The sequence below is a fragment of the Capricornis sumatraensis genome, chromosome 3 (assembly GCF_032405125.1).
Source record: "Capricornis sumatraensis isolate serow.1 chromosome 3, serow.2, whole genome shotgun sequence".
NCBI classification, from domain to species: Eukaryota; Metazoa; Chordata; class Mammalia; order Artiodactyla; family Bovidae; genus Capricornis; species Capricornis sumatraensis.
This window is the reverse complement of record NC_091071.1, coordinates 28,073,105-28,100,951: the sequence shown is the minus strand read 5'-3', so window position 1 is coordinate 28,100,951 and position 27,847 is coordinate 28,073,105. Positions and strand designations below refer to the sequence as shown.

Genomic DNA, 27,847 nt, shown 5'->3' with positions numbered 1-27,847 from the left:
TTTGGGGGGGCCAACAGTATGTATGTTTTGAAAGGACTGGTTCAAAACGCCTGCCTTTTCATTCTGTCCAACAGAGGACACCCTTCAAGAAACTCAGAAAACACCCACCTGCGGGATGGCTCCCAGCAGCTCCTCCACACTACTGAAGCCGTATGTCTTGGGCTGCAGTGCTTCTCCCACATACTTGGTATAGGCCATGGAAAATTCATGAAGGAAAAGCTGCTGGTAGTGGTAAGTATGAAGCAAAGACCGAACGTTCTTGGCAAACAAATACAGACTTGTGAGCTTCACACACTCCTCTGTCTTGTCATTAGTAAAAACCTGGTCCAGGAGAAAATAGCAGTATGAGAAACTTCCAGAGTGACAGGTCCTGCCTTCTGGGAAAGAGGGTCTCTGAGACTGAAGAGAGACGCCAAGTCAAACTTGAAAATGGGTCATAAGCCAGGGAGGAGGGGAGCCCGCTTCAAGGATCTCCTCCAAGAGAGGACTACAGCCTTGAGCAACTCTAATTCTGTCTGCAGGTCTCTGGCAGCAGACGTGTGAAGAAATGGTGTGTAAGAAAGCAAGGAAACTGGTAAACTCAGTGAAAGGAGGCAGTGAGGAGGGAGAGCTGACCCGCAGGTGGACAGAGCGGCAGCAGACAGTGGGGACTGAGGCCACCGACACTCATCTCCCCAGGACACTGGGATGCAGGCGACGACTTCAGTGTCCTTTCAACAGCAAAAGCACAAAACTCTTCTGTCCTCAAGAAACGAACTAAATCTCTTTACGTAAGACTTTCAGTCTTTAACATGCCCTCCCTGGAGATCTCTGAGAGAAGGGATCTTTCCCAGCCTTAGCTGGCCATGGGAAGCCTTTTGTCCTGAAATGCAGTACAACTAGTGGTCACATATGAGTTCATACTTGTTCTGATGTGTGCGCTCAGTGTCCAACTCTTTTGTGACCCCTTGGACTGTAGCCCACCAGGCTCCTCTGTCCACGGAATTCTGCAGGCAAGAGCGGGTTGCCATTTCCTACTCTTGGGGATCTTCCTGACCCAGGAATTGAACCCATCTCTCTTGCCCTTCCTGAACTAGCAGGCTGATTCTTTACCATGAGCGCCACCTGGGAAACCCTAGGTGTCCTTTCCAGATAGGAAATTCACAAGAGTGTGGGTTTATAGCCATGGGGGCTGAGGAGATGGACACCCAGAGCAGGGGGAATTCTTGTTAAACTGATCTAACAGAAATCTTGCAGAAGGCAGGCTAGGATGATCAAATAACAATGGCAGGGAAGTTCTCTCCAAACTGAGCAAGGGGGCCCATCAAGGAAGAATACCAAGGACACGGTGTGGTCTAGAAGGTGGTCAAGGGAGCTTGATTAATGTTTGCCCAAGGAGAGAGCTTTTAAATTATTTAATTATCAATCACGTGGCTATATGGTAACAATCATTTTCTTACACTGCTGATTTAGTTAACATCCTAGCTAGAATCAGTTTCTTTGGGGGGACTATATTAGGTTTCTGGTATTAAAGTTACTTTAGGTTCATAAAATAAGTGGTGTGCTTCCTATCTTTTTTCCTCCAGGTGACCTAGAAGAGGTTTTTAAAAGGTTGGAGTTATTTGTTCTTTAGGTGAGCTGAAACTCAGTTCTTAACCCATCTAGTTCTGGTGCCTTTGGGGTTTTGGGGGTTTTCTTTGGCCATACGGTGGGGCATGCAAGGATCATACTTTTCCTGACCACGCCCCCTGCAGTGGAAGATCAGAGCCCTAACCACTGAACTCCAGGGGAAGTCCCCCTAGTGCCTTTTGTCAGTAGTAAAATTTCAGTGATCTTCAGTCTCAAAAATCTGTGTTAACTGGTCTAAGTTTTAACTTCTTAAAAATCTGGAGTCAATTTGATCTTTTTACTGGGATCTTACTTATTTCTCCTAGGAAGTAAGTAACCACCTGGTGACCATCCAGTCAACCTTCCTTTCTGACCTGCATCTGATTGGTAAGTGACTTGAAGCCATCATACAAGCCACCTAATTCAGAAAGCGGTGGCAGCAGCAGCATCCAGCTCAACACAGGAAAAGGCACCTCAGTCCAAGGAGCCAGAGGCTGGGGCTCTCATCCCCGCTTGTCACTTGCTTGGGCAGGATGCCTGCCCCTGCCAGGGCCTCTGCTCATCTGTAAAACGACCAATCAGCCTAATCTGGACCATTCCGTGATCGAGAGATACCCGATAGAGTGACTTTCATACGGCAGCTCCAGAATAATTACCATTCATACCTCAACTAGGTAAGGCAGACTCTTCAGAAGTTCGGTCAAGGTCATGAATCCGTATTCACAGGGGTTGAGAGGAGTGCTGTGGGTGCTTTCATAGTGTCTCTTGAGCTCATCGACAGAAAGGTGGGTGGCTCCCTCCCAAGACATCAACAACACCAGCAGCTGGGCAGTGAGAGCACGCAGAGACTTGCGGTTGATCAGCTGAATCTGTTTGCCAGATTCCATATCAGCAACCTGGGGGAAACAAGAATGCACCCTCTTCAGGGACTCGAGAGATGGCCTGAGTCACACCCTCTTCATCTAGTTTCAGACTGGCAAGTGAGACCATCAGAGGAAGATCCATTTTTCTGCAAAACTGAAGTACAGTGAATGGGTTTGCTGCACATTCTTGGGAACCCCAGACCAACACTGTGGACCACCTGCAGAATTTGTTCTCTCCTGCCCTGCTAGTCGATAATCGGAAACACCCATGGACCCCACCGCTCCTCCAAGAAGAGACCGGCCCGCTGACATCCACTGGCACAAGCTTATGGATTAAGGGTTGGTGTTCTCAGGGAGCAGGGGGTGGTGAGACTGCAGTGACCCTCCACAGAGTTGCTCTACATTTGACTCGCCCCCAAGGGTGTGTCCCAGGGACCAGACACAGGAGGCGACAGAAGGCCTTCTCTGCCCAAAGGCAAGCAGCATTCTTCTAGTCCATCAGGAATGAAAAAACAGCTGGTGCTTTCACGTCTGACTGTATGTCTACTTCACAATTCTTTTTTTCAGATTCTCAAGGAGATAAAGGGTTTACCTGATTCACTGCACAGGGAGGGAAACCTGGTCAAAGAGACACAGGTTATCATTTGGGGACCAAACAGCATGTGAAGAAACAAGCATTTGGTGACTGAGACCTGCAGACCTTGGTTCAGGGCGAGTCTGGGATGTGAGTCATGCCTGGAGTGAAAACAGGCAGAGCTCCAGGACGCACACTTGCTCAGGCACGGGCAGGCGAACCCCTGCCCACCACGCTGGCTGTTTTCCCCTTTAGCTGATGTCCAGCCAGCACCACGGTCAAGATCAGAGGCATTGGTCCCTCAGGCAGAGCGTGGGGGCAGCACTTGACGAGCCAGTCCAATAGCAGTGCGTCTCTGGTGCCAACGCCCACCCAGAGATGGGACAGGAGGCTGGTGGGTGGACTCTGACTCCAACACTGTGGTTATGGATTCAGATTCAGAACTGCAGATTGCCTCCGCAGACATGGGGTTTAATAAATCAACAGATCCAAGTCTAGGGGACTCCGAGGCATCTTCTTAGATTATCTGGTCAGATCATTACTAAGTATTCCTGACATAGGCTACACCCTGGAATCACCTAGTGAGCTTATCAAAAATGCCAAGGCTGAAAACATACCTGGCCTTATTCTCTAAGAATCGTAGAGGGCTCGGCATTTCTCAGAAGCCCCCAGGACACCGCCGAGCGCAGCTGGGGCGGCACGAGCTGCTGCCGTCTTTCCCCGCTTCACCACTCCACCCCAACGCCCCAGCTGCTGGCCCTCCTTCATCACGGTTGGTGGTCATGGCTTAGGGTCTTCGGTCCACTGAAGACCACCACTGCCATCACCCTGAGCAAACGAACACTTGGCGGCCTGTCTCACACCAGGGCTTTCAGTTTCTCCATGTTCTCATCTCCAAAGACATACTCTTCTACTCTGTTCCACTCCAGACCCCAACCCAGGCCACACTGGAGACCTTATCACTGCCCACCTCCGGAATCACTCATTCAACCACCCCCGCCCACCCCACACACATGCATCCTGCATCCAAGGGCAGGGAGGCTGGAGCCAACACCGGAGCGGGAGACAGGAAAGCAATGTGAATGCTGAACTCTGACGTTTCTTCAGCTCTGCCAGCACAGACTCCTATTTCATCCTGGTTCAGGAGCCCTCACCTTGCTTCACTTTGCTCTTTTATCCACCTTGGCACTGATGGGCCATTACCTCACTAACATTCTTGTCAATACTCCTCTGTCCCTAGGCCTTTTCATTGCATCCCTCTGACAAGATCCCACCTTGAACCTTCTCTTCCTCTCTAAGCAGCTGCGCTCACCTTGCACATAACAGAGAACAGCTCTCAGAAGGGAACTCCCTCCTTGGCCTGGTGACACACACCAAACTCGCCCACATCTGCAGCTGCCCCACCCCTCTTCCCTTCTGTCAAAATACTAACCTCAGAGCTATGCCTCCCTCCACGGAAAGCCAACGCCCACAATTCCGGCCTCCTCGGGACCCTCACCCCGTCACCCCTTTTCTCCTGAGTCAGTCTCTCTCAGGCAGCTCCGCCGTGGCAGCTCTCAAACACGCCAAGCCTTCCAGACTGGAAAGAAGACCGGCCCCTGAGTTCTCACTGGCTCACTCAGTACCGCGGTCTCACACTCTTCTCCATCACAGGCAAACATGCCAAAAAGCTGTCAGTTACCTGCTGCCGATTTCGTGCCTCCTCACTGCTCAGCCCACTCCGTGTGGCTTCCGTCTCATGTCACCCTGACGCTGCGCCTGCTCTGGCCAGCGGCACGTTGACTTGCCTGCACTCAGGCTAGCCCCAAGCTCGTGGGAGTCCTGCCACACCCGCCCTCTCTCGGGAGCACGTGGAGGTGCTGCCGCCGGCCCTCCTCCTTGGCCTTGGCCATTCCCCTCTCCAGACTCCTTTCTGTTCTCAGCTGCTGCCTCCCTGCCTCCCGTGAAGGGTCTTCCTCCTCTAACTGCCCGGCACAGAAACAGACTCCTCCCACAGCTGTGACTGGGGCAGCCGCTACTCCACACGTTTTCCTTCCATTTCTTCCTCCTGCAGAGAGTTTTCTTGGTTCTGTGACAAGGGCAGCCTGCAAACCGTCCGGCCGCTCTGCCCAGGGCAGAAGGGTTGACACAGCACAGGCTGGGGAGGAAGAGGCAGCCACCCTCTCCAATTCAGCCTCACCAGCACCCAGGCAACTCTGAGCCCCAGACTGCTCCTAAATCTACTCCGTAAGTGCAGAAGGAAGTGCTATAGAACAGAAAGTAACACACACTGGAAAGCAAAACTATACTCCCAGTGAAAATTAAAAAGAAAAAAAAAAAGCCTATCAGGGAGATGGATCTTAAAAAAAAAAAAGAACCCGGAAAGGAGAAGAGAGCTGTGATTTCAGTCTCCCCAAAACTTTGTAGACAAAGATCTGTGTAGAAGGATCCAACTTCAGGTCAGCAGGACCGAGACACCTGAGAGTAAACACCCTGGGATACACGGGTGACTGCATCGGTTCACAGATGTTACTTTGGGGAGGCTGCTAATAGACCCACTAAGCCAATCCCAAAAATCCAACCCACCAAACCTAAGTTATGTCTTATGACCCAATAAGGTATTAACAACACAGAACATGTTGCAAAACAGTAGTAAGCAGCGCAAGGTGTAAATACCGAAACACTGAATCACATGCTACTATCCCAGTGAGGATTATACCACCACCAATCTCACTCTGTGAAAGAAAATAATCCCGGTACCTTTACGACATGGCAGAGTTTCTGTGTTAAAGCTGAAACTGAACTGACATCATAGTCTTGGAGACGAAATGTGTAACCAAAAGTCTTAGCATATTCCTTAAGCAGATCTGTCATCATAAGGCAGTTATCTTTTTGGGACCGAAGGAGTTTAACGAACTGGGCAGCTAGTGCTTTGAATCGTTCAACTTCTGTCAAAGTGAGAATCTTCTCTTCTCCACATTCCAATACCTTGGAAAACACAGGAGGAGGAAAGGGAGAATGTTCATGGGATAAACTGGCAAGAAAATATATACAATCAAGAACTAAGAAGCACTTCTGTCTAGTTTCAGTTTTGCAAGGTCAGAAAGTTCTGGAAATTGGTTGCACAACATGAGGATATCTAACACTGCTGAACTGCACTCTTAAAAACAGACAGGTAATGTGTATTTTATCACACACAAAACTTTTTTAAGCACTGTGTGGGTCAAAAATGGTTGATAGCAGGGCCTTCCTCAGTGGTCCAGAGGTTAAGACACCACACTTTCCAAGCAGGGAATGCGAATGTGATCCCTGGCTGGGGAACCAAGATCCCACACGCTGCACGTTGCAGCCAAAACAAGTGTGCATGCGCAGTTGTGCAAATTTTCATCCTATTTTATAACTGCCACTTCCAAGGCAAAAAGGCCTGGATTTTCCTTTATTCTCCCCATACTGTTCTGAAAGATAGAATTTCTTCACTTACTTGTAAAATATCAGGTATGGCTTCAAAAAGTTCAAGTAGTTTGGTAAAACCATAGTATGCAAGTTTGCACTGCCGGCCGAAGTGGTGATGGTAAGAGGGGATGAACTTATTAAAGGGCATCCGGAAATGGGGTTGGTGCCGCAGCAAATCCACAACGTCTTTGGAGAACTGTTTTGTCCTTTCTATTTCATCCTGAGTACGTTCTTAAAAAACAAACCAAACAAAAAACCCATAAACCACAATCATCTTTGACACATTTGTATTCTCATTATTAGCGTGGTTAGTCCTATGCACTAGACTATAAGAGATACCATCTTTGCCTTCCAAACACGACCTAAAACACTCTCTTCTCTCTTTCCAGACGGTTTTCAAATTTGATCTAGGGCAGAACACCAGGAAGCCATGATACACACACGCTCACATACACAGCTATGTGACTTCATCTCACAAGCTAGAAATAATTTCTCTAGCCCCTCCGCCTCCCCACACCCACTCCATATACATGAACATGACACACAAACATATCTCTGTACTTTTGTAATCTAGAAATTATTTTATTAAATCACACTTCCGAATATTCACGTGCTTTGTTTATTTACCTGCTCTTCAGTTAAAACTGCTAGCAGCAACAGGTACCAAAAATTTGATAAAAATACAGGGGAGAAATGTTTAGATGTATGTTTCTATTAAATTTTAAATGAGGATTCTAGAAACACTGACCATAGTCATTTTAGCTTTGGAACACTATGACGTCATGGACTTCAGTGTCCTGCAAGAGCACAGTTTAAGAATGTTCCACAGATCAACATGCGTGGAAGAACATGACTGTACACAGATTTAATTTTTCTTAGTTCCCATCTCAGACCTCAGCTCAACGAGCAAAATGTGAAAGATGAAACTTTCATTTGTGTCTTTTTCCTTCTCAGGTGTACAGAGGAAAACATCTTAAGAGTGAAAAATCAGACAAGCAACAGCCAGGTAGCTGACTCAGGCGGGTAATTACAGCAGAAGCAGCCACAGACAGGCTTAAGGAGACATTTTCTTAAAGTGCTGGTTATGCTCCCCTTTTCCCTTAGAGTGAATTCTGAAAAAACAGCCTGCTTTTCTTCTCAACAAGTGCCTTCCCCTACTCTGAAGAAGCTAGGATCCACTGGCTGGCAGTACAGAGTTCACACTGCACTTTCCATGGCATCTCCAGGAACCACAAGGGGCGGATGAGAGCATCCCTGTGTGGTTCCCGGTCACGGTAACCACTGAGACGGACAACCTCCTTCCAGCAAATCTAAGGCACGTACCTCTTCTGGGGATACAAATCATTGCTTCGCTATCTTGTTGGGACAAGCAGATGGTGGTGTCTGGGATCTCTGATATGATATCAATCAACTCACAAACACCATATTCAGTGACATCCCAGTCCTTTGAGAAACACCTAGGTTTTAATCATGGAGATGGGTGAAGAATGAGAAGCAGTACTTGCCAAAGTCACTTAAGTTTTTCCCAAAGATGCTGAATGAAAAACTTAGATCATTATTCTTAAATTCAGAAGAACAAGTGTCTTAAAATATCTGCTTTTATTTTTTTCTTTTCTCAACTCACCAATGATAAGCCTGTGCGAATTCTTTCACAATGACTTGTTTGCTGGCTTGGGATTTGAGAAGTTTGAGTAGATCCTGAGTAAAGCGCTTCACCTGGGCCCTGTGGGTAAGGGTCAGCAGACGTTTGGAGCCCATTCCAAGAATCTGCAAACCAGACGCTTGGGTTATTTACACTCCTAAGACCTTGGCAGAGCCTGACTCTCTTTTTGACGGCTCGTGCTCTGTCTCCTGTTACCGCCCTCAGGGTACAAATCCTTCTGTATGATATCGGCACTTTGAAACACAGGTAGATAAACGAAGTGTGGGTGTCAGAATGAACAACTGCTCACATGCCTGGGATCCCTTTTTTTTCCTTGCACACTCTTTCCTAAACAGTCACATGTTATCAGCCTGGGCAACTGATTTTGTCTCTAAAAGACAGCTCAAATTTTGCAGGCCTTGTTTACAAGTGGGAAGCTATTATCACACTGTAGGTTAATAGGCAAAGACTCCTTAGGAAGCACCGGCAGGCTCCAGTCCAATAACTGGTCTTGAACTCCTTCATGAGAAAAGCCAGCCCGTGTTACAGCAGCTCCTATGGAAGAGTTAGAGAGGACTGTGCTAGGAGGAAGGAAGGCAGTCTATAGAGGTGAGAAGAAAAGTACTCCTTAGTGCACTTTAGAGTTCCTTTTAGTTGGAATCTCACAGCTTTCTAAACAACTGAGAAGACACACACGTGTATAAAGAAAGTTTTTACGGGATGCTCTGCTTTGAGCTGACTTCTTAGGAATTAAGTTACCAGCTACCCTGTTTCTTTGGCAGAGAGAGTCAAAGCCACAGAGGGACACTTCCACTGCTAAACAAATAAGCGCTCAGCACTCCTTACCTGCAACACGTGAGGCACTGCTTCTAACAACTCAATCAGCTTGGAATAGCCATAGTCCGACACCCGGCACTGCTTTGCAAAATGATGATGGTAAGATGGGATGAAGTTACTGATCGGTATGACACAGGATGGTTGGTTCTTCAACAGATCGATCACTTCTCTACTGAACTGGATCAGCTGGGGGTTACCCACAGGACTTTTAGAACGCAGAAGCCAAGGGTCTAATACATATTTGGGGAGAAAACAGGAACGGGCAAAAGACATAAAGCATGACTGCAGCAGCAGAAAGAGAAATAATTGACCTTGTGTTCCCTGTGTGAACTCAATAATGACAGTGCAGAAGACCAAAGAGCCGTGTCACTTCCCCGCTGCTGAACTCAGGTCCTATATAACCAACAGGACAGCCCAGCTCCTTTACAGACTGGCCAATGCTTTCCCACTGCTTCTGGAAGTCAAGTCGCCAAAGTGAAGCGTACTTCAATGCAGTGAGAACTTAAAAGAGAGAAGAGTAGTATGGCAAAGGCCAACACAACACTGTGAAGCAATTTTCCTTAAGTTAAAAATAAATTTAGTTTCGGAAAAAAAATTGGGATTCCAAATAAATTAATTTCAGTTAAAAAAAGGGAAGAGTAGATAGGAAGTTTTCAGCTTAAATGGTTGTATGTCAAAGAACCATTTGTGACATCGTCACTAACACACTTGCCCACAGAAACAAAGTTATAAACGGTCGTTAAGCAGGTCACCCAGAAGGGCCTAAGGAACCCAGAGAGGAGCTGCAAATGTTGCCCAGATAACCACGGAAAGCAATGATGCGGAACTAGCATGAGATAAAACTAAGAAACAGGTTTTCGAATTTATCTTGAATGTCCATGTAATTAAGACACTGATTATTTTATTTACAAAAGTATAAATAATCAGACGGAAGCCCTTGTAAGGGACTAGTGGGCTGATGACACAGGAGAACGGAGGAAGGAACCAGCACACCACCGGGACCCGGAGGGTGTACGCCTGAGCGGAAAGGCTGGGAGAAGCTTCGGTACAAACAGCTCCCTCCTTATCCTGACCTCTCTTCCTACAGGGAAGGGGCAGGGCAAGGTGGGAGCTGACAAGGAGGCAGTTTTGGGGGCCGAGGTAACAGTGCTGTGCTCAGGTAACAGGATCAGACACCTGCCGCTCAGGGGATGCTGAAGCCCAGAATCTCACGCATCTCCCAGATCAAAGGTCCTGGTCCCTGACTCAAGAGTTAAATCTATTTTTGCATCGATCAAAGTCAAAAACGTTGATCAGAATAAATTGCTGGAGTAAATATTCAGAGATAATTCCTTCAAAGATCTGAAACGATTTTTAAAAGGCAAGCCAAACAAGCTTTACAAAATTAGATAACTAGAGAAGATTTGTAACTGTGGAATCTGGGTTTAAGAAAACATTAAAAAAAAAATAATTTATGCTGGTACTTTCCAAAGTCTAGTTCTGACAAACCGTCAGCACTCTGGAGTTTTTAAAAGATCAAAGGAAACAACCATGCTGCTTTATGATGGGCAAACAGTGCTGCTATTTGAGAGAAAGGCCAGCAGCCTGTACTGCAGTAGACCGTGGCTTCAAAGGACCAAATACCTGAAGCCTACCTGTGTTTGGAGGCGGGGGCTTGTTGTGAATCCACTTAACTACTTTGACGCCATTCTGTGCGGTGGCGATGTTCACACCTGGCACGCAGGTGATGAGGTGTTCCAAGGGGACACCCCCGCCTCGGTTTTCCTGCACTATTTCCAGTTCACCAAACTCTGCGGCGTAACAATCTGGAAAACTGAAGTGGGGCAGGGAAAAAGGTTAATTAAAATAATGAAAACACAGAGCCCCTGGCAAACAGACTGCTGCTTTTAACACATCCATTAATAAATAATTTCTGCTAAGATGCCCATGGTCTGGCTTTGAAAGTTCAAATGAAGCCCTACAGAAGTGATCACTGTCTCTTTGATGCATTCTGATGGTACCAAAAATTCCATGGAGTTTTCTAGCAGAGGGGGTTAAAAGTAAGGCAACCAGGTTCCAAGTTCAAGCTCCTCTAAACATATTGGTTCAGTGGCTTTACAGCAACTTGCTACCATGTTGGCCCCTCTCTTAAGCCTACCATGTGGCCCATGATGTGGTTAAACAGACTATTGAAGAATACTTTTCTCCCTTAAATGTTGAAATCTACAACTATTTGAGACTGTGCACTCTCACAGTACTTGTGCACAGCACTTCCAACCATCTCTTCTCTGTGGAGGAGAATCTGCCCCACGCATGCTGATGTTTCTAAAATTCAGCACAAACATGAAATGTTCCTGTTGAAATATCAAGTGAATGAATCCCATGTTAGATACACTTTGACTACAAGTGGTAGCCAAAAACATTAGGCTGAAGCCTGGTACAGTGCGTGCTCTGGGACAGGCACAGGCAGAGGGTAGACTTTCTAGTAAGAGGAGAAGGAAGGCATCACAATGGCTTTGACAGTCACCTTAATAAAGGCACGGTGCCCTCGTGTGTCTGCAGAAGACTATGGACCTGGGGCGCAAACGTCTTCAGGGAGAGAATCACAAAAGGAATCTTGTAAGAGTCTGGATCGAATTCATGCTCACTGCGGAAAAGAGAACAGAAACAGAGAGCTGACATTTCTCAGTGGCCTAAGATGTTCCCAAGGTAACTCTAACAGAGGCTCCACGACCTTTTCCAGAATGACTGCTTCTCAAAGGAAATGGGTAACATACCTGAAATCCTTGTTGGGACAGTGCTGCCTGCAGACAGGCTCGTGATATTCTAACTCTTCAAATATAATTGGGCTGCAGTTTGTTGAGGAGCCGTCGTGAGACTGGGAGGACCCCAAGGGGCTCTGGCGGGCCTGACTGCTGGGTAAGAGACACACCAGCCTGCCATTTCCTTGTTCACGGATTGCAACCGTGTCTGTTAGTTTATACAGATCTGACACATTCAACCTGTGTCCAAACCTAGAAACAAGGAAGAAGAGAGAGAGAGAGAGAGACGCTGACTTAAAGAGAATATTTTTCTTCCAATTGTAGAGAAATGCCTGACCTGTTTAGATAAAGCTCTGTAACCAAGAATGGATCCCTGTCTCTTTGAAAGGTGAAACTGGGATAATTCTACTATAAATTCGTTCACCATCAAACCAGTAACACTCAGCACTCCTTGCAATCATCCTGGGCCCACTGCCCATTACAGTGATTATATGTATCATTCGGTACATACTCTCCGACCCCATAGTCTCTGTAAATGCCTCACCGAAATTTCTGATGGAAAACTATCTGCTATAACCCCTGTCAATTTGGCCTCCGCTTCAGTTCCAATTACCTCTCACCATCTCTGCGCCCCTCCCTCAGAGGTATTCCCCTTTCCAGCTACTGCGCACGTCCACGATGCTTCAGTCTCCTGATCTACACTAGACTGGACTCCCCAGTCACCACTGACTTGTGCCTTTCATACCTGGAACACAAAGGCGCGGGATCTGAAGGCAGACAGATGTGAGTTCAAATCCTGATTCTCCCTGTAAGACCTTAGTCAAGTTATACAACCAACCTACATCTCAGTTTGCCCATCTGTAAAACGGGGCAACAATCCCTACATCATGAAGTTGATATGGGGATGACACATGGTATATATGCAGAAAGCTCAGCACACAGTACGTGCTTGTTCAATGTTACCTGCTCTAATGGTCTCCTCCCAGTGCCCTGTCTACGTGCTCAGATCGCCCTGTAAACGTCAGTCTTAAGTCTGGTCCCCACCCCCCAACACTGCCCCGCTTCACAGAAGCCCAGTCTCCTCGGTGCTCTGTCTGCAGCGCTTGCATCTCCTCTGAAATGGAAACAGCTGGTCTCTCGAGAGCCACCTCTGCTGTTTCACCATCCAGTCTGCCACCCTGTTCCCTCCAGGATCTTCTCCACAGGACTCTTTGGTATCAGCTTCCAAATCACCACAGGCTGCCTCCTCCTCCGCTTCAAACCTCGCACCACTTTCTCAGGCTGTCCCCACTCCCTGAGAGCACTCTGGCCTCTGGGCTCCCGCTGGCTTCCAGGCCCTAGTGGCATTCCACCCCGTTCTGCCCTCTCTCTGGCTTTCCTCCCATTCCTCTGAACTGATCTGCTCCCAGGTCTTCCAAGACCATCTTTAGGCAAACAACTGCCGTACCTTCAGAGCTGACTTCTTTCTTGAAGGAGACTCCACATGTGTAGAAGACCCCCTGAACTCTCTTCCCAGACATTCCAATTGCTCCCTAAATCTCGGATACCCAAAGCCAAGATTAAAAACTTACTATACCTCCTAAACAAGCTTTATTTCTTTTCTATTCCAGTTTAACCATATAACCTTTCCCTCAGTCAATTGGGGCAAAACACTCAGAATCAAACTGACCTCTACTTTTTACCTTGCCTGCTACATAAAACTAGTTACTAAGCCCTATTTCACCGGCACCTGAAACTTCTGTGGTGTCTAGTTCCTCTGTTCTGACAGTGCCTGCTTAGAGCTGGGACTGGTCCCCACGTTCCATGTCCCCCTCTCCCCCAGTTCCATTCATTCCAGCTCAGACACCGTCCCTGCCTGAAGCCTTCCCACCACACCTCCCCTCCCGCTCCTTTCTCTGACATTTCAGTGGCTCCCACCATCCATGCGATCGATCATGGCCAAGCTCCTGGTTCCTTGCACCCTCTGTAACCTCAAGGCATTTTCTCCTTTGTAAGGACAGTTTTCTTTGTTCTATACAATAAATGGTGACTGTCTTTTTCCCTTTCAGACACACACCCTGCCCCCAAAAATGGGCTGTCTTCCCAGCTCTGCACCCTCCAGAGCCTTTTGTTCCACTGGGAGTTGCTGCGTGTCTGCTGAGCACTGAGCACCGAAGACTCAGTATTACGTCTGATCCAGTGCCTGCTGTCCCAGAGCTTACAGTCAACGAGGTGCCTGAAAATGTTCACTCAGTGAATAATAGAACAAATCAACCAAGTGGAAAAAATACAAGTATAGCTTTAGGGACTGAGGTCTAAACTTACTAAAAATAAAAGACGTGTTTAAAATGTGTGTTTTTAAAACTGGACTTTCAATCTGAACACCACTGTCTTGGTCTTACTCCCTCCCCTGGCTCCCCCAGTGCAAATCGCCCATCAGCACTGGCTGAATCAATGAAAACAACAACCCTCACTTACTTTTTTTCATAGATATCTGTAAATTTAAAAAGAGGCAGACAACAGGCGGGAGCATCCTGAAGAATGGACATTGTTTCTGCGCTGCAAGAAAAACGGTTAGCCCATTAGAAGACATGTCTTCCTCTCTGTTCCAAATTGTTTTTAAAAACAAGAGTTCATTAACACAATCTATACACAAAATAAATACACTCATTTATTCTCAGAGTTTGAGCTTCCAGAAAAACTTAAAGGAATGGACTTTAGGAACACGGCAATTAAAGAATATTTAATCATACACTGGGATTTTATCAGACTCAAGCAGAGCTTTCCACACCTGTGTATCTGAAAGCAAAGGGCAGATGAGCCTGTCTCCTGCCACGGTGTAGTTCTCTCAGAGAGACGGGGGAGGACTCCCTACAGCTGAAGACATACAACTGAATACACTTAAAAGCGACTGGCTCTGAGCCATAGGATTATGGATGATTCTTCTGTCCCCAGCTTCTTTTATGTTCCTAAAATTTCCAAATTTTCCTCAATGAGGATTATTTTTATTTGACAAAATAAAAAAATAATTTAATGGTGAAGTTTTGACTTGTATACTTTGTGAAATGATTACCACAATCAGTTAAGTGAACATCCATCATCTCATCAAGATACAAAATAAAAGAATGTTCCCCCGGGTGATGAGAACTCTTTTGATATACTCTCCTAACAACTTTCATGCATGACAGCAGTGTTAACAGTATTAATCATGTTGTACATTACATTCCTAGTACTTGGGTTATCTTATAACTGGAAGTTTGTACCTTTTTGATCACCTTCATTCAATTACTCCCCACCCCCCACCTCTAGTAACTACAAAGCTAATCACTTTTTTCTGTGAGCTTGCTTGTTTTTTGGAAGTATAACTGACTGGTTACTGGTGCACAAATTATGCTGTACACCTAAAACATAAATAGTGCTCTACGTCAAAAGCATATCATGAATAAAACCATCACCAGACTCCTAAGATTAATCTAATTATAATGTAGATGTATGAGGCTGGGTGTTTATTTGACATTGAAGATGTACCTGCAAGTTGAAAGCAGAGAACTTTGTAGATTTACCCCTTATAGATAAATCTACCTTCTATTAAAACTGGAAGGTAGTATTCCAGACTTTCTAGGCTTATAAACTTTTGCTGTAGAGGTCCACTATTTTTAGAACCTGTTCTGGATATGTGGCATATTATTTTACTCTTAAATGCCGGCCAAGATTAAGCTGAGATTCATCTTTGATTAGTGACTTGAACAAGAATAAATTATTCTAGTTAGTTTATTACTAACTTCTACCTTATTTCTAACTCTATCAAGAGGCGGGGGCGGGGGGAGCATTACTGTATATGTGAGCATCACAAGAGGGTTGGGGATGGGATAAACTCTATTTTTATTATTTCTAAAATTGTTTCTGGGCCAAAAATAACATTTTTGAAACAAACGGCTAGTTCTTTACCTCAGTAAAGAGAGTGATTTATTAGCAGCTCCTGTGGCAAGTGAGACCAGGATTTTCTTGCTGCCAATTTTGTATCTGTGGAGGCTATTCACCGCACCAATAGCTTCTTGTAAGTTCTCCATCTGAACCACAGCTTTGAGCTGATAATCTGTGTGGGGGCTGAGCTCAACACTCTTCACCTGCAGTAGTAAAAAGAAAACAGAATGCCGATCTGCCAGAACCGTGTCCTCTTGAAACCGAAGGTCAATCACTAAGGAATTCGTTTGTGGACTTCAGCGCTGCCGTGAGGGAACCTGTCTGAACACCGCACTTCCGCCGACCACAATGGAAGCAAGCAGGAGGGGTGACCTTCAGGGATGTGACACCAGCCTGGCCGCCTGTGCTCTGGCACACAGAGCTCTCCAAGGCAGGCTCAGGGGCCAAGACACACTGGGTCTTCTCCAGATCCTGCCAAAACTGAGGCAGAGCCAGTTTAAGAACCAGCAAAAGGTGCATTTTTTAGCAACCTGCAACTAAAAACTGAATCAGACACTGAAAGATGAACAAACAAAACCAGCCAACATCATTTTAGAATCCTGTTTCTGTATTTTAGCAGCTGGAGCTAACTAAAATCCATCAGTATTTTATTTCCCAAAGAGCCACTAAACCCCTGCCAGGGACCACAAGTTCGTCTGTGCCAGGCTTCTCGCTCCCTGGGGCTGCGTCCTAAAAACTGAACAAACAGCACCAGCATGAGGAGACCCGAGTCAAAGGTGTTCAAACTTGTAAAGCAACACTTACAGCCTGCCTGTGGTTATGTGTGCTGCGTCAAGTGCACTCATGTTGAAATGCAGCAAGGGGTGGAACAAAGGCAAGAGAGAAAGTGAAAAGGTTACCTTGCCGTGCCTAGAAAACGCTTCCTGCATGAGCTGCTGCAGCTCCTTCCGGGACAACCTGTAGTCCAGGTTGCTGATCTGGACGTCAACACCATGAGCGAATGGGTCTGGGCAGTCGGCACCAACGCTCGAATGTGCAGCGTTGAAAGCAAGCGGGGATGTTCTGTTTAAGAGGTTTGGAGACAGACTCCTGCTTAAAACGTATCTAGTGAGGCTTAACAACTGTTTAGAAATGTTTTAAAACTGTTATTCTATTTAGATGTCTTTATGTCATGTAGATTTTGCTTGAAACTACATTAAAAACTGTTTTCCAAAATATAGTTTGGTTCTCAAATGTGCTTTTTCTTAAAAAATCACACTGATTGGACTCATTGTCAGAAGTACTATCTGTTGTCACCCTGATTAACAACAACAACAAAAATTTTACTTATCATCAAACATTCTTTTGTTGGATTATTTAAAGCTAAAGGCAGAAATTACAGGCAAGGCTGATGAATCCATTTTCCACTTTGGGTATTTATTCTTAGGAAATCAGCCTGTGATACTGATGTCAGCCATTTACCCTCTCCCCAGCTCTGAAAAAGCCAGATATTCTTGCTGATATGTTGTGGCCTTTCTCCCTGGGAGGAAAACGTTTACATCCATTTGTAGATGCCATTTTACAGGTTCAAAGTTACTTTCAACAGTGAGTTTTCACCAACCCAGCAGAATAAATACAATGCCAGTAAGAGCTCATGAGACCTAACATGGCCTTACGGCTCCTTCTGTTTTCCGAGCTTCCAGAATTACTCAGAGTAAATTCAGAAAGCTTAAATAAGGAGTTACACAGATGGTTACAGTGGTTTACAGAGACCTTCGTTTCCCAAACAGCTTCCAATAACTACCCTACGAATAAAAAGAACAAATGCATGTCGGTTTGGGCCTCCTTCTCAGTCTGATGAAGTGATAATTATGGGCGTAGTAAAGACATCTTAATGTGCCCCCATCACTGGCCAAGGACAGGCTTCTCTGACCTCGGCTTAGCAAGACTCCCACATGGAGGATGGAGAAAGGCAAGAAGCAATGGCCCCAAATGTTACCTGAGGAAAGGGAACTGGTAGAAGAGCGGTGGAAGCTTTCTCTTTTATTTTTTTATTGCTATTCATAGTTCAAATATTTTCAATTTTTAAAATTTTTACTATAAATTTTTACTGGAGAAGGTTCCTTTACAATGTCATGTTAAATTTCTACTGTACAGCAAGGTCAGCTATCCCTTCTTATTTTGGATCCCTTCCCATCTGGGTCACCAAGAGCATCGAGTAGAGTTCCTTGTGCTGTACAGCAGGCTCTCGTTAGTTGCCTACTTTATACGTAGTACTAAGGTTTCTCTTTTAATTATGCACTTCTGTATTGCTTGAATTCTGTTGAACAAACAGATTACCTCATAAGCCCTTCTACTGCATACAACCACTCCACGGATGAAGACCCACTCACCGAGAAGACCAAGGCTGAGCCGTGAGCAGGGGACTCCCTTGCCTGGATGCGATCAGCTTGCTAAAAGCAGACGGGTAACTCACTTGGAACAGAGTCTCCTCTCTCTCTTTCTTCTCCACCGGAGAACTGGTGACACTGCGGGTGCTGAGGCTCTCTTTCCTGGTGGAGGGAGACATTGTAGGCAGGAGGTCATGTGTTTCCCTTCACAGCAAAACAAGCAGCTATGAGGGAGAGTAACGGGACCTACTTGGGATTGGTTTTGTAAACAGATTCTGCCAACCCTGGGGCTTTAGGTGCGGGCGCTGCGGCACTTGAGCTTCTGTGAGGAGGCACCCCTGGCCGCAGGTGGCCTTGCTGGGGCTCACTGCTTCGAGTGCCAGTCTTCGACTCCAGGCGGCACAGCTCCTTAAAAGAGACAAGAGCAAGGGAGTTTAATAGTTGAAGTCTCCAAGATGTGTCAGACCTTGTACAGGAAAACACCTGACTTCAAACAGCCTTGAAAATAAAGGATAACACAAAAAGTATAGACACACCAAAAGCAGGTGAGCATGTCAAACAGAGAGCCCACGAAAGCAAACCTAGCATAAACTTCAGAAAGCAAGAGGTGTCACAGTTACCTGTAAACTTTTCACGTTGGTGTTTTTGGTAGCAGATCCAGAATTTGCCTGCAACCCTTTTCCAGGTGCAGCTTTGGCACTGGAAGGTGACTCGCTTATATCTTTGATGAGGCACAGTTTTGGATTCTTAAGTTTCTTGGGAGACTTCACTTTATCAGCAGTTGCGTTTGAACTCTTGGTTTCACAGAGTTCGCTGCTTTTTGGAGTAAATGAGACGATGATCCTGTTACCAAAGACATCTTCATTTTCCATTCGCTTCAGAGCCCGTTCCGCGCTGTCTCGGTTTATGAAGCGGAGGATGGCGCTGCAGCCTGTGATGTTCAGCACTTTCCCACCACAGTTATCGGACAGGCGTCTGAGCCTGTTGCTGATGCTCTTGCCGTCTTTGTTGGCTGGTAGGTTATAAACGTAGAGCAGAGTGTGGCACTGTGGACACAGACAAAGTGTTAAAACAGGTGGACTCAGGGGCTCACGCTCAATTACAAAGAACAATGATCTCCAAACTACAGTGACCTTAGGGGAGGGAGAACAGAGATTTCCATGGGAAAGGATACACAGACTGAAAAACAGAGGGAAAAAAAAGAAGAAATGTATCTAAAATTATCACTCTGGTGAATTAGAAAAAATATGTGGCAAGATTTAATGTTCTGAATAATCAGGTTTTTTTTTTTAAAATCATAAGGAATAAGGATCTCTACAATGGGTAACCTCTCACCTAAGACACTACAATTGACTTAAAGGCCTTTCAGATTAAAACAGGGAGTGCCAAACAGAAGCAGAGGGAGGAAATGTACCTACAGCCAGAAGACATAAGGAATAACAACAAAAGTGAGTTAGGGGTGCAGCTTCAAAGCTTGAAACAGGTATTGCCAACTGCAGACCCTCCTAAGCAAGTGTTTCATCTCGGGCCAGGCTCTGAGCTCACCGGGCATCACGGCGTGCAGAGGGATGAGCACTGCAAGCGCCTGAACCTGGAGGCAATCACGGTGGGGCCTCCAGCGGCTGGAATTTTTTCCGACTTCCTCCTCACTAAAATGAGGAGGTTGGGTGAGATCATTCCTAAAGTGCTTCCGTAACTCTCAAGTTATTAAAGTATGTTAAAACTGCATTTCACGAATGGGACTGCCCACCCTTCTGGACCATCCACGCTACAGCTCCTTTCTATTATTAACGTGTATTAGTCGCTCAGTCGAGACCAACTGTGACCCCAGGGACTGCAGCCCACCAGGCTCCTCTGTCCATGGGATTCTCCAGGCGAGAGTACTGGAGTGGGTTGCCATTCCCTCCTCCAGGGGATCTTCCTGACCTGGGGATGGAACTCGAATCTCCCACAATGCAGGCGGATTCTTTACCATCTGATCCACCAGGGAAGCCATATATATTCTCCAAATAGCTTAAACACAAGTTCAGTGTCCCAGTAAACATCTTATCTTAAATCAAGACTGTGAGAAATGCTCGTCCTGCTGGAAACACGTGCACACTCTCCTATTAAGTGGCTCATCAGGGTGACAGGTGTAGTGCCCACTACTCCTGACTGTGTTCATGCATGGCAGGGTCTGCAACCAAAGAAGATAGGCTCAGAGACCAGCTGGAGCTTCAGGAATAAGTGCCGCAACTGTACAATCATTCTGCTTATTTGGCTCCAACCACATCAAGATATGCAAGCCATCATCATGTTCTTTACCCTTAAAACTTGGGCACAAACAGTAGTAACTCTCATTCCATTACTGCCATACACCTCACACAAAACACTGCTAACTGGCAAGTGGTTGTCAGTAAGGTGAATCTAAAAGTCAGTTTCCTATATTTTGAAAAATATAAAAGTAAAATTCACACACTGGGTTTCCCTGGTGGTACAATGGATAGGTATCTGCCTGCCACTGCAGGGGATATGAGTTTAATGCCTGGTCCAGGAAGATTTCACATTCCATGGAGCAACTAAGCCTGCGTGCCGCAACCACTGAGCCTGAGTGCTGCAATGACTGAAAACTGAGTGCCCAGAGCCTGTGCTCCACAAGAGAAGCCAGCACAGTGAGAAGCCCGTGCACTGCGACAAAGAGCAGCCCCCGCTCGCTGCAGCTAGAAACAGCCCATGAACAGCAGCAAAGACTCCGCACACACAAGAAGTAGAACAAAAAGATTCACACAGATCAGTTCTCTGTATATCTATAAGAGAATGGAAGGTTTCCAGGCCTATTTCAAAATCTAGCCAGCCTACTACAAAGAACACCCTCACCTGGGCTTGGACACCCATAATGGAGGACTGCCTTGAGTCTCCACAATCTTTACTGGACTACAGCAGAGAGAACACAAACCCACTTACTGGCATTTTTAGTGGTAACCTGGGGGGCAGGTCAGAAATGAACTCTTCAAATCTGATCAGCTCATTGGCGTGATGCAGCAGTGCTTCTGAGGCCTGGTTTTTATGGACCAAAATTATATGGAAACCATGCCTGTGTCTCAGGTCACTAAGTTCCAATGCGAAATTGACGTCAGCTGAAAGACAGGGTAAAGCCCACCCCCATCTCCACAGATTAGAAACACTTGACAGACAGGCACCTCTAATAACACCCACTGAGAAGAAAGGAACAGCAGGATTGTGTTCAAAGTGGCCCCCCAACCCCTTTTTAGAATAGGAACAAATTTCATATCAGAAGAATTAACATGGTAAGACAATTTTACCATAGATTCATGCTGAACTCCCAAGACACATTACTTTTAGTAGTAAAAAGGAACAAATATTAATGTTCTGGGGAGCCCCAACTTCATCTTGGATTTTTCTTTTAAATAAGCAAAATGGAGCCCAGGACTAAAACAAACAAACAAAAATTACATTTTCTTTAATAAACTTGGCCCTGCAAGAATCCTTACTCAAATTCCCCAGAGAAAAATACAGAAATCCATGTAGTTTCTTTTTTTTTTTTTTTCAACGCTTTTCAAAGGTAAGCATAAACACATCCCATGTATTTCAGCATCTTTGGGGGCTTATTTTATTTGAACATATTCTGGCTTCTATGATAGTTCACACATAGAGAGTTTAGCCGAAATTAGCAGATGTTTCTACACTTACTTGACACAAGAACCACAGTGGCGGGAGCGGTGTGAGTATTTGCAAACCTTCGGAGGCTCTGGCGGAGCTTGTCGTCAGCAGCGTTCTTTGCAGTAGCATTGATGTGGGCAACGGTTACCTGCATTAATTTATAATAAGGATAAATGAGAAAGAGCTGAGGTTAGAAAATCGCTACACATTCTGCCCACATCTTAACAGACAGTTCTTGAGGAACCTTTGATTTCTATTGCCACTCAGGGATGGAAAAAAAATTACAATCAAATCTCAATAATTTCACATTCAGTTCTCCAGACAAATTAACTGTATTCATTATTATCCCTACTTTCATCTCTAATCTTCTGCTTTTCCACTTCATCCATCCCCCTTTCAGAATAGAAAGTGAAATTTGTAGTTAAATTAGCTTTCTCTACCATCTTTTGCCAACAACGTGTGGGTGGCAGAGATTTGATATATGACTGAGGTAAGACTCGGGGCTGTGTTTGATGTTATTAGCTTCCAGCTTAAAAGAACAGAGTTTGGGGTCAATCTGCAAGTTAAATCCAAGTTCATCCACTTACTGGCCATGTGATCTTAAAAAGTTGCTTAACCACTTGGGCCCTTTCATTTGTAAATTCCAAATAATAAATCCTATGAGCATTGACAGAGCAGTTATGAAAATCAAAGGGAATGATGCATATAGAATCACTATCCTAGGAAAGCACCAATCGCAGGTAAGCAGACTTGCTAGGAAATCAGGCATGATTAGATGATTTCAGGTACTTAAATCATCTTTTCCTAGTTTCTTTTATTTACAAACTTAGCACAAACACATATTATTAATAACAAATGTTCAACTGGAGTTCTTAAAAAAAAAACAACATGTGCTTATTCTTCTACTAAGATAAAATAAAAAAGAAAAAAGAATTTTTATCTACCTGGCAATTATTCAGCTCTTGAATAACTTCTTTATTTTCTTTACTGATGTCACATACACAAATGAATTCTGCTTCTCTGTGGCCTTTAAAAAACTTCTCCCGGATTCTCTGTACAACTGCAGTAGCTGAGCGGCCAGAAGGGACTGAGCAGTTTTCAATATCCCAGAAAACCCCAATGGGGGGCAAGTTCTCTAGCATCTGTCCGGCCAGCGCAACTTCTGGTGACCCTTGAGAAATGTGAACACGTTTCATTACACACAGCAAAAAACAGGTTAAGATATTGAAGATACCAGGTAGCTACCTGTCCTTCCCAGGGGCAGGAAAATGAAATTATAGATTGATGTTAAATTTAAGCATGCCAACCTCACTGGCTGGCCCAGTAGACAACCTCAAGTTGCCAAAGTATCTAAGCATTAATTCCCTTTTCAGGAGAGAACATATCCAAAGGTCAATTTACTTTAGCCCCATGATCAATCCATCATAAAGCGTGAGCCATCCTCATGCTGACTGGGTATGCTCCTCAGCACTAATACACAGGTGACTGGACACTGCCCTCTGGGGCCTGTTGTCATGCTGGGCCCACACCTCATTCAGTGTGGGAGAACAATGAAAACGAATGGTGCAGGTGTTATAGCCCTTGACTTTAATGACTTTTAACACTGCAGTAACATCTGATCCAACTTTTGAAAAAATGTTTTTAAAAGATAAAATATCGTAACAGCTACTTTTGGGGGAAATGATCTTAGGTTTTCAAATACTGTTTTTTTGTCAGCCATTTCTAAATACTAATTATGTCTGGGCAACATACAACAAGCAAGTGTGATTATGAACCTAAGTTGACACCAAGTCCCTTCCAGCATTCATTTCTCCTCATATACTTCCCGATTCTCTACACACAGCTTCTGATCTCAAACAGCCCCAGCTTAACATAAACAGCAACTGACCTACTGGTCTATAAGGGGAAGAAGATTTTTACCAGCAGATGGAAATGGAGACACATACACAAGAGTTTTAGAACCACAAGGAATCCTTTAAAGGCAGTTAAATGCCGTGTTAGTATCAGATATTGAAAACTTTAAATTGCATTTTATACGATACTGTCATTTACCAAATTTCGAAGCAGCTTTGCCTAGACTGGTCGCCAATAACAACGTGGTCTCCTTTCCTGTTCCTTTGGTTCCACAGCCATTACACAGAGGAACAGTAACAGGTGCAGTCTGAGTATTTGGAGGTGGTATATTTGGCCAGACTTTAGCAGCATCAATTATACTATTTCTTGCCGGCTGTTATTTTTTAAAAAGAGGAGGAAGTTTCAGATACATTATTTCAGAACTTAAAGAGATACACATAACAACTGAAAATACATTCTAAGTGTTTCTCCTTTCCACCTGCTAACCTCTGATAAAATGTATGTTCAAATCACCTTTCCCAGAACTATCAAAGCATAAACTCACTTTAAAGTGACCTGAAATGATCAGGGAAGATATTCAACAATTAGACCTTAACATTCTGGGGCATGTGTCTGTTACAGTAGAAACCCTCAGACACACTTCACAAAAAAAGGAAGTTAAAAGTCTTTACTTGAGCCCCAGGTGTGATAGAGGCCAAATTTCAAGTTCCCCCAATTACTACAAAAGGACAACATGCAGCCATCTATATTACATGAATGGGTCCATGTATCAGGTGAGCAGTAGTTTTAAGAAATTCCAGTTGTGCTCCAGCCTTTAAAAACAAGAGAGCACAAGTCTTTGCCAAGCTGGGCTTCCATTTAGGAAACAGATTTATTACATGAGACTCTAAAAGCATGAACAGAATAATTACACCACACTTTTCTGAATAGTCCCTCCCACTGTACCCTTTGCTTTCTTTCTGAACCATAAGAAGTTATGCTGATGGGGAGAAAGCCACATCATGAAAGAATCTTCAACCCCACACACAAAACCAAGATTGTTTTTCTTTTAAAGATAAAAGTCATTTTATTTTTAAAAAGTCATTCCTCAAACCTTAGCTGCACCCAACATAACAAATAAAAAGATACAAACCTTGTTGAGACAGTCTTCGCAGTAAAGTGAGCCCTTTAAACAAACTGGAGGTACCACATTTAGGTGCAAAGAGTTGGTGCATAAGTGAGGCGTGAGCTCCGACTGTGAAATGTGTTCTTCCAAGTGCCCGGGAGCCCCACTTGTGAAATCAGAACAGGGGAAATAGCCCGCAGAGGAAGAACAGCCCTGGAGAGCCGGAAACTGATGCAGCTTGTGCACGTTACCATGACATGCCTGGAAATGGAGCTTCCCACAACAGGGCAGGTGCTTGCAGGAAGAGAGGTTACTTTCTAGACACATGCTGGGGAAGTCGCTTGCAACGCCGGCCAAGGTGTTCCTAGCTGAGGCATTCTGGAGTGGAGGTGCAGACTGGAGAGCAAGCCCTGACCCTACCTGACACGTGATTGTCCTGGTGCTCTGCGAGTCTAACAGGGCGCCCGGGGGAACCAAGCTACCAGCCCCTCCGCCACTGCCACCACCAAAACGCACTGGCGAAGTGGAAGGGTCATTAGTGCAATGGGCACAGCAGCTTACTTTGGGGACAGCTGAAAGCTGTACTTTAGGTTGCTGAAGAGAGCGGATATCTGGAAGTGGGACTGCTGGGAAAAGTTTAGAGCCAGCATGAAGGGGAGATGGTACATCCTTTAGTTCCACAGCAACTTTCTTGTTCTCCATGTAACCTTTCTGAGGAAAGAAAAGCAGAACACAAGTTAATTTTATGAGGCCAGTGACTTGGGGTTACTCACAACTGACTGCGTTAAAAACGAACACTGTTCAAACCTTATTTACATCACTCGATCATAACCACACAAACGGAATGGCAGCTAAAACCAGGAGCGTTCTTCAGTGGGAGGTGAACACTGAAACAGACAACTAAAATTAAGACTGTGTCCTTCCTGAATTTCAAGAGACTGGGGGAGGAGGTCTGTTCACATATTTAACAAGCCTGGTTAACCATCCATGTCTCACTGGCTTCCCTTTGATAACTTCCCCTTGCCTCTCAGTGTCTTCTGCAGACAAAACAGGTGGTATGAAAAGCACCCTAGTCACAACAGTACTCACTAAAGACAGCTTATGGGCAAAGCACTTTAAGGAAGATACTAAATAGTTCTTGCAGTCAGATCATAGGTGGTTTTATTAGAGTCCTCCAGGGGAGAAGATATCAAACACTATGGATGAGATCGGTCATCTGCCCAAGTGGCCCATCCATGAATAGATCTTAAACATGTTACTGATGACATTTAGCAAACCATGGGACATCATGAACTAAAGCCATAACGCCAACAACTATTTTGTAGCCAGTGGAAAGAATCTGAGTAATAAGGAAACCACCGGGGAAACAGACATAGGAGAAATAGTTTATCATACGTCTCCAACATAGACACTTGAGGCGGGTCCATTTATTAAGATTATAGCATAGCCCTGGTGTCAGAGACCTGGGTTTGAATGTGATACTAAATAGTTTTATGACCTTGGGTAAGTAACTTAACCTAATCTCTCCATGCTTCAATCCTGTCATCCTTCAACTGGGAACAGAATGTACCTACTACATTTGTGAGAAGGATAAAATGAAATAGTGCACCTCAAGTGCTCAGCAGAGTACCTGGCCACTGAAAGGTGGTGCAGTGGGGTGGGGTAGGGGGGGTGTCCAACCAATCAACAGCTTTTACTGGCTGAGTACAGACACAATTAAGATGAACAGGATGCCCTGATACAGTGACTGAGCCATACTCATCCCTTAGAGCATAGAAGGGTCCATCTGGCTGCTAAGATTTCACTCCTTCTGCTGATTTTACACTCACCTGGAAGGGTATATTCATATGGGAGAAATTTGGATTTTAAGATTTTTCCTAAAAGGGAGGTAATAGCGATGGTCTGACCAGTCAAACAGTAGTGTGTTCTACCCTTGTGGTAACTACAATTCAGGCTGGAAATGAACTCACTGGCATTCTGATGGATTTAGACCTGGCTCTCGTGGGCAAGGTTACTCTGAGTTGGTCTTCCTGAATGTATTCAATTCTGGGTGCCACTGACAAAATCGAGACTCTGCATCTGGAAAGGTGACTGTACTTCTGTGTCAAGTGACTCCTTTAGGCCCCAGATCTGCCACCCTGGACCCCTGCCTGAAGCTGCCAGCCCTCAGTGCAGACTGTCCCTGAACTAAAATACTTCTGAAATAACTCCAGTTACTGATGCCATGCAACAAAGGCAGCTATGCAATGAAAATGTGGAGATGACAGGGAACTGATTTTTTTTTAAAGTCTGTTATCAATACTCTCATATAAATTCATAGTAAAGTCTCATTTAATTCCCAAGTACAAGAGAAAAAAAAAGGTGATAACATGATACAGCAAATGAAGTCAGATAAAGTCAACATCATTATGAAAAGACAAAAAAGGAAGTCCCAGATATATTTAAATATTCAAGAGAAATCCTGAACAGAAAAAGATCAACAAGGTCATACAATCTTTCCGTGATTTTAAGACACAAAATTCGGAAGGCTACAGTAAAATAAAATCTATTTTGTACTTTCCTCCCATTTTATCCTAAAATGTGGACTGTCATCTTTGGAATCTGTGACTTTAATGAGAAACAAATCTTTCCCAAATTTCAACATCACACCTTTAAAGCATCTAATGTTACTCATTACTGCAGGATTTAAAAAACTGTACCCTCACTGAGTCAGGAATTACAATAACGTGCTACAAGAAGTAATACACGCAGGACACAAGGGAAAACTCAGCACAGACTCCAGGGCAAGAGACTGCCCCAGACCAAACGGATAGTTCATCTATTTGCATAAGGAATTTGCTGTGTCCTTAGTCTTGCACATAGTTACCGTTTGGGGACTAAGTGGCAACGTTTGCTCAGGACGAGAAAAGCAGTTAGAGAATTTCCAAAGCCATGGCTTAGCATCGTTATCTTGTTTAAGCCATCCAACTGTTCTACTGCAGGGGTTCTCAGCTCCGCTTCCTTCCATCATACAGCCATGCGGAGTGGTTCAACATTCTTTCATCTTTCTTTTCTTTCATTCTTCCACCCTGTTAAGAATGAGGTTTCAACGTTATTCATTTGTGTAAGCACAGATTTCATTACTGAAATGTAATACAACAACTATATTTACGGCGCACTGTTTTTGTTTAGTCACTAAGCTGTGTCCAGCTTTTGCGAACCCACAGACTGTAGCCCACCAGGCTCCTCTGTTCCTGGGATTTCCTAGGTAAGAATACTGGAGTGGGTTGCCTTTTTCTTC

General features: G+C 44.9%; 1 protein-coding gene across 3 annotated transcripts in view; it reads right to left on the bottom strand.

The window, feature by feature from the left end:
* The window catches only part of MARF1 (meiosis regulator and mRNA stability factor 1), a 34,612-nt gene extending 7,035 nt beyond the window's left edge, over positions 1–27,577 (bottom strand). Inside the window, exons 1-22 of one of the 3 annotated variants that reach the window (XM_068967414.1) lie at positions 27,434–27,577; positions 24,595–25,278; positions 23,661–23,835; positions 22,553–22,779; positions 21,639–21,756; positions 20,892–21,064; positions 18,569–18,994; positions 18,199–18,356; positions 17,952–18,110; positions 16,479–16,671; positions 15,604–15,782; positions 14,134–14,214; positions 11,692–11,928; positions 11,442–11,561; positions 10,570–10,748; positions 8,945–9,165; positions 8,081–8,223; positions 7,780–7,913; positions 6,485–6,687; positions 5,764–5,991; positions 2,253–2,483; positions 109–321 (exon numbers count right to left, since the gene is read on the bottom strand). In XM_068967414.1, coding sequence (XP_068823515.1) covers positions 109–321; positions 2,253–2,483; positions 5,764–5,991; positions 6,485–6,687; positions 7,780–7,913; positions 8,081–8,223; positions 8,945–9,165; positions 10,570–10,748; positions 11,442–11,561; positions 11,692–11,928; positions 14,134–14,214; positions 15,604–15,782; positions 16,479–16,671; positions 17,952–18,110; positions 18,199–18,356; positions 18,569–18,994; positions 20,892–21,064; positions 21,639–21,756; positions 22,553–22,779; positions 23,661–23,835; positions 24,595–25,278; positions 27,434–27,577 — 4,626 coding nt within the window. The remainder of the gene's footprint in view (positions 1–108; positions 322–2,252; positions 2,484–5,763; positions 5,992–6,484; positions 6,688–7,779; positions 7,914–8,080; positions 8,224–8,944; positions 9,166–10,569; positions 10,749–11,441; positions 11,562–11,691; positions 11,929–14,133; positions 14,215–15,603; positions 15,783–16,478; positions 16,672–17,951; positions 18,111–18,198; positions 18,357–18,568; positions 18,995–20,891; positions 21,065–21,638; positions 21,757–22,552; positions 22,780–23,660; positions 23,836–24,594; positions 25,279–27,433) is intronic. The other 2 variants (XM_068967415.1, XM_068967416.1) reach the window with 2 other exon arrangements.
* Positions 27,578–27,847: the final 270 nt, after the last annotated feature.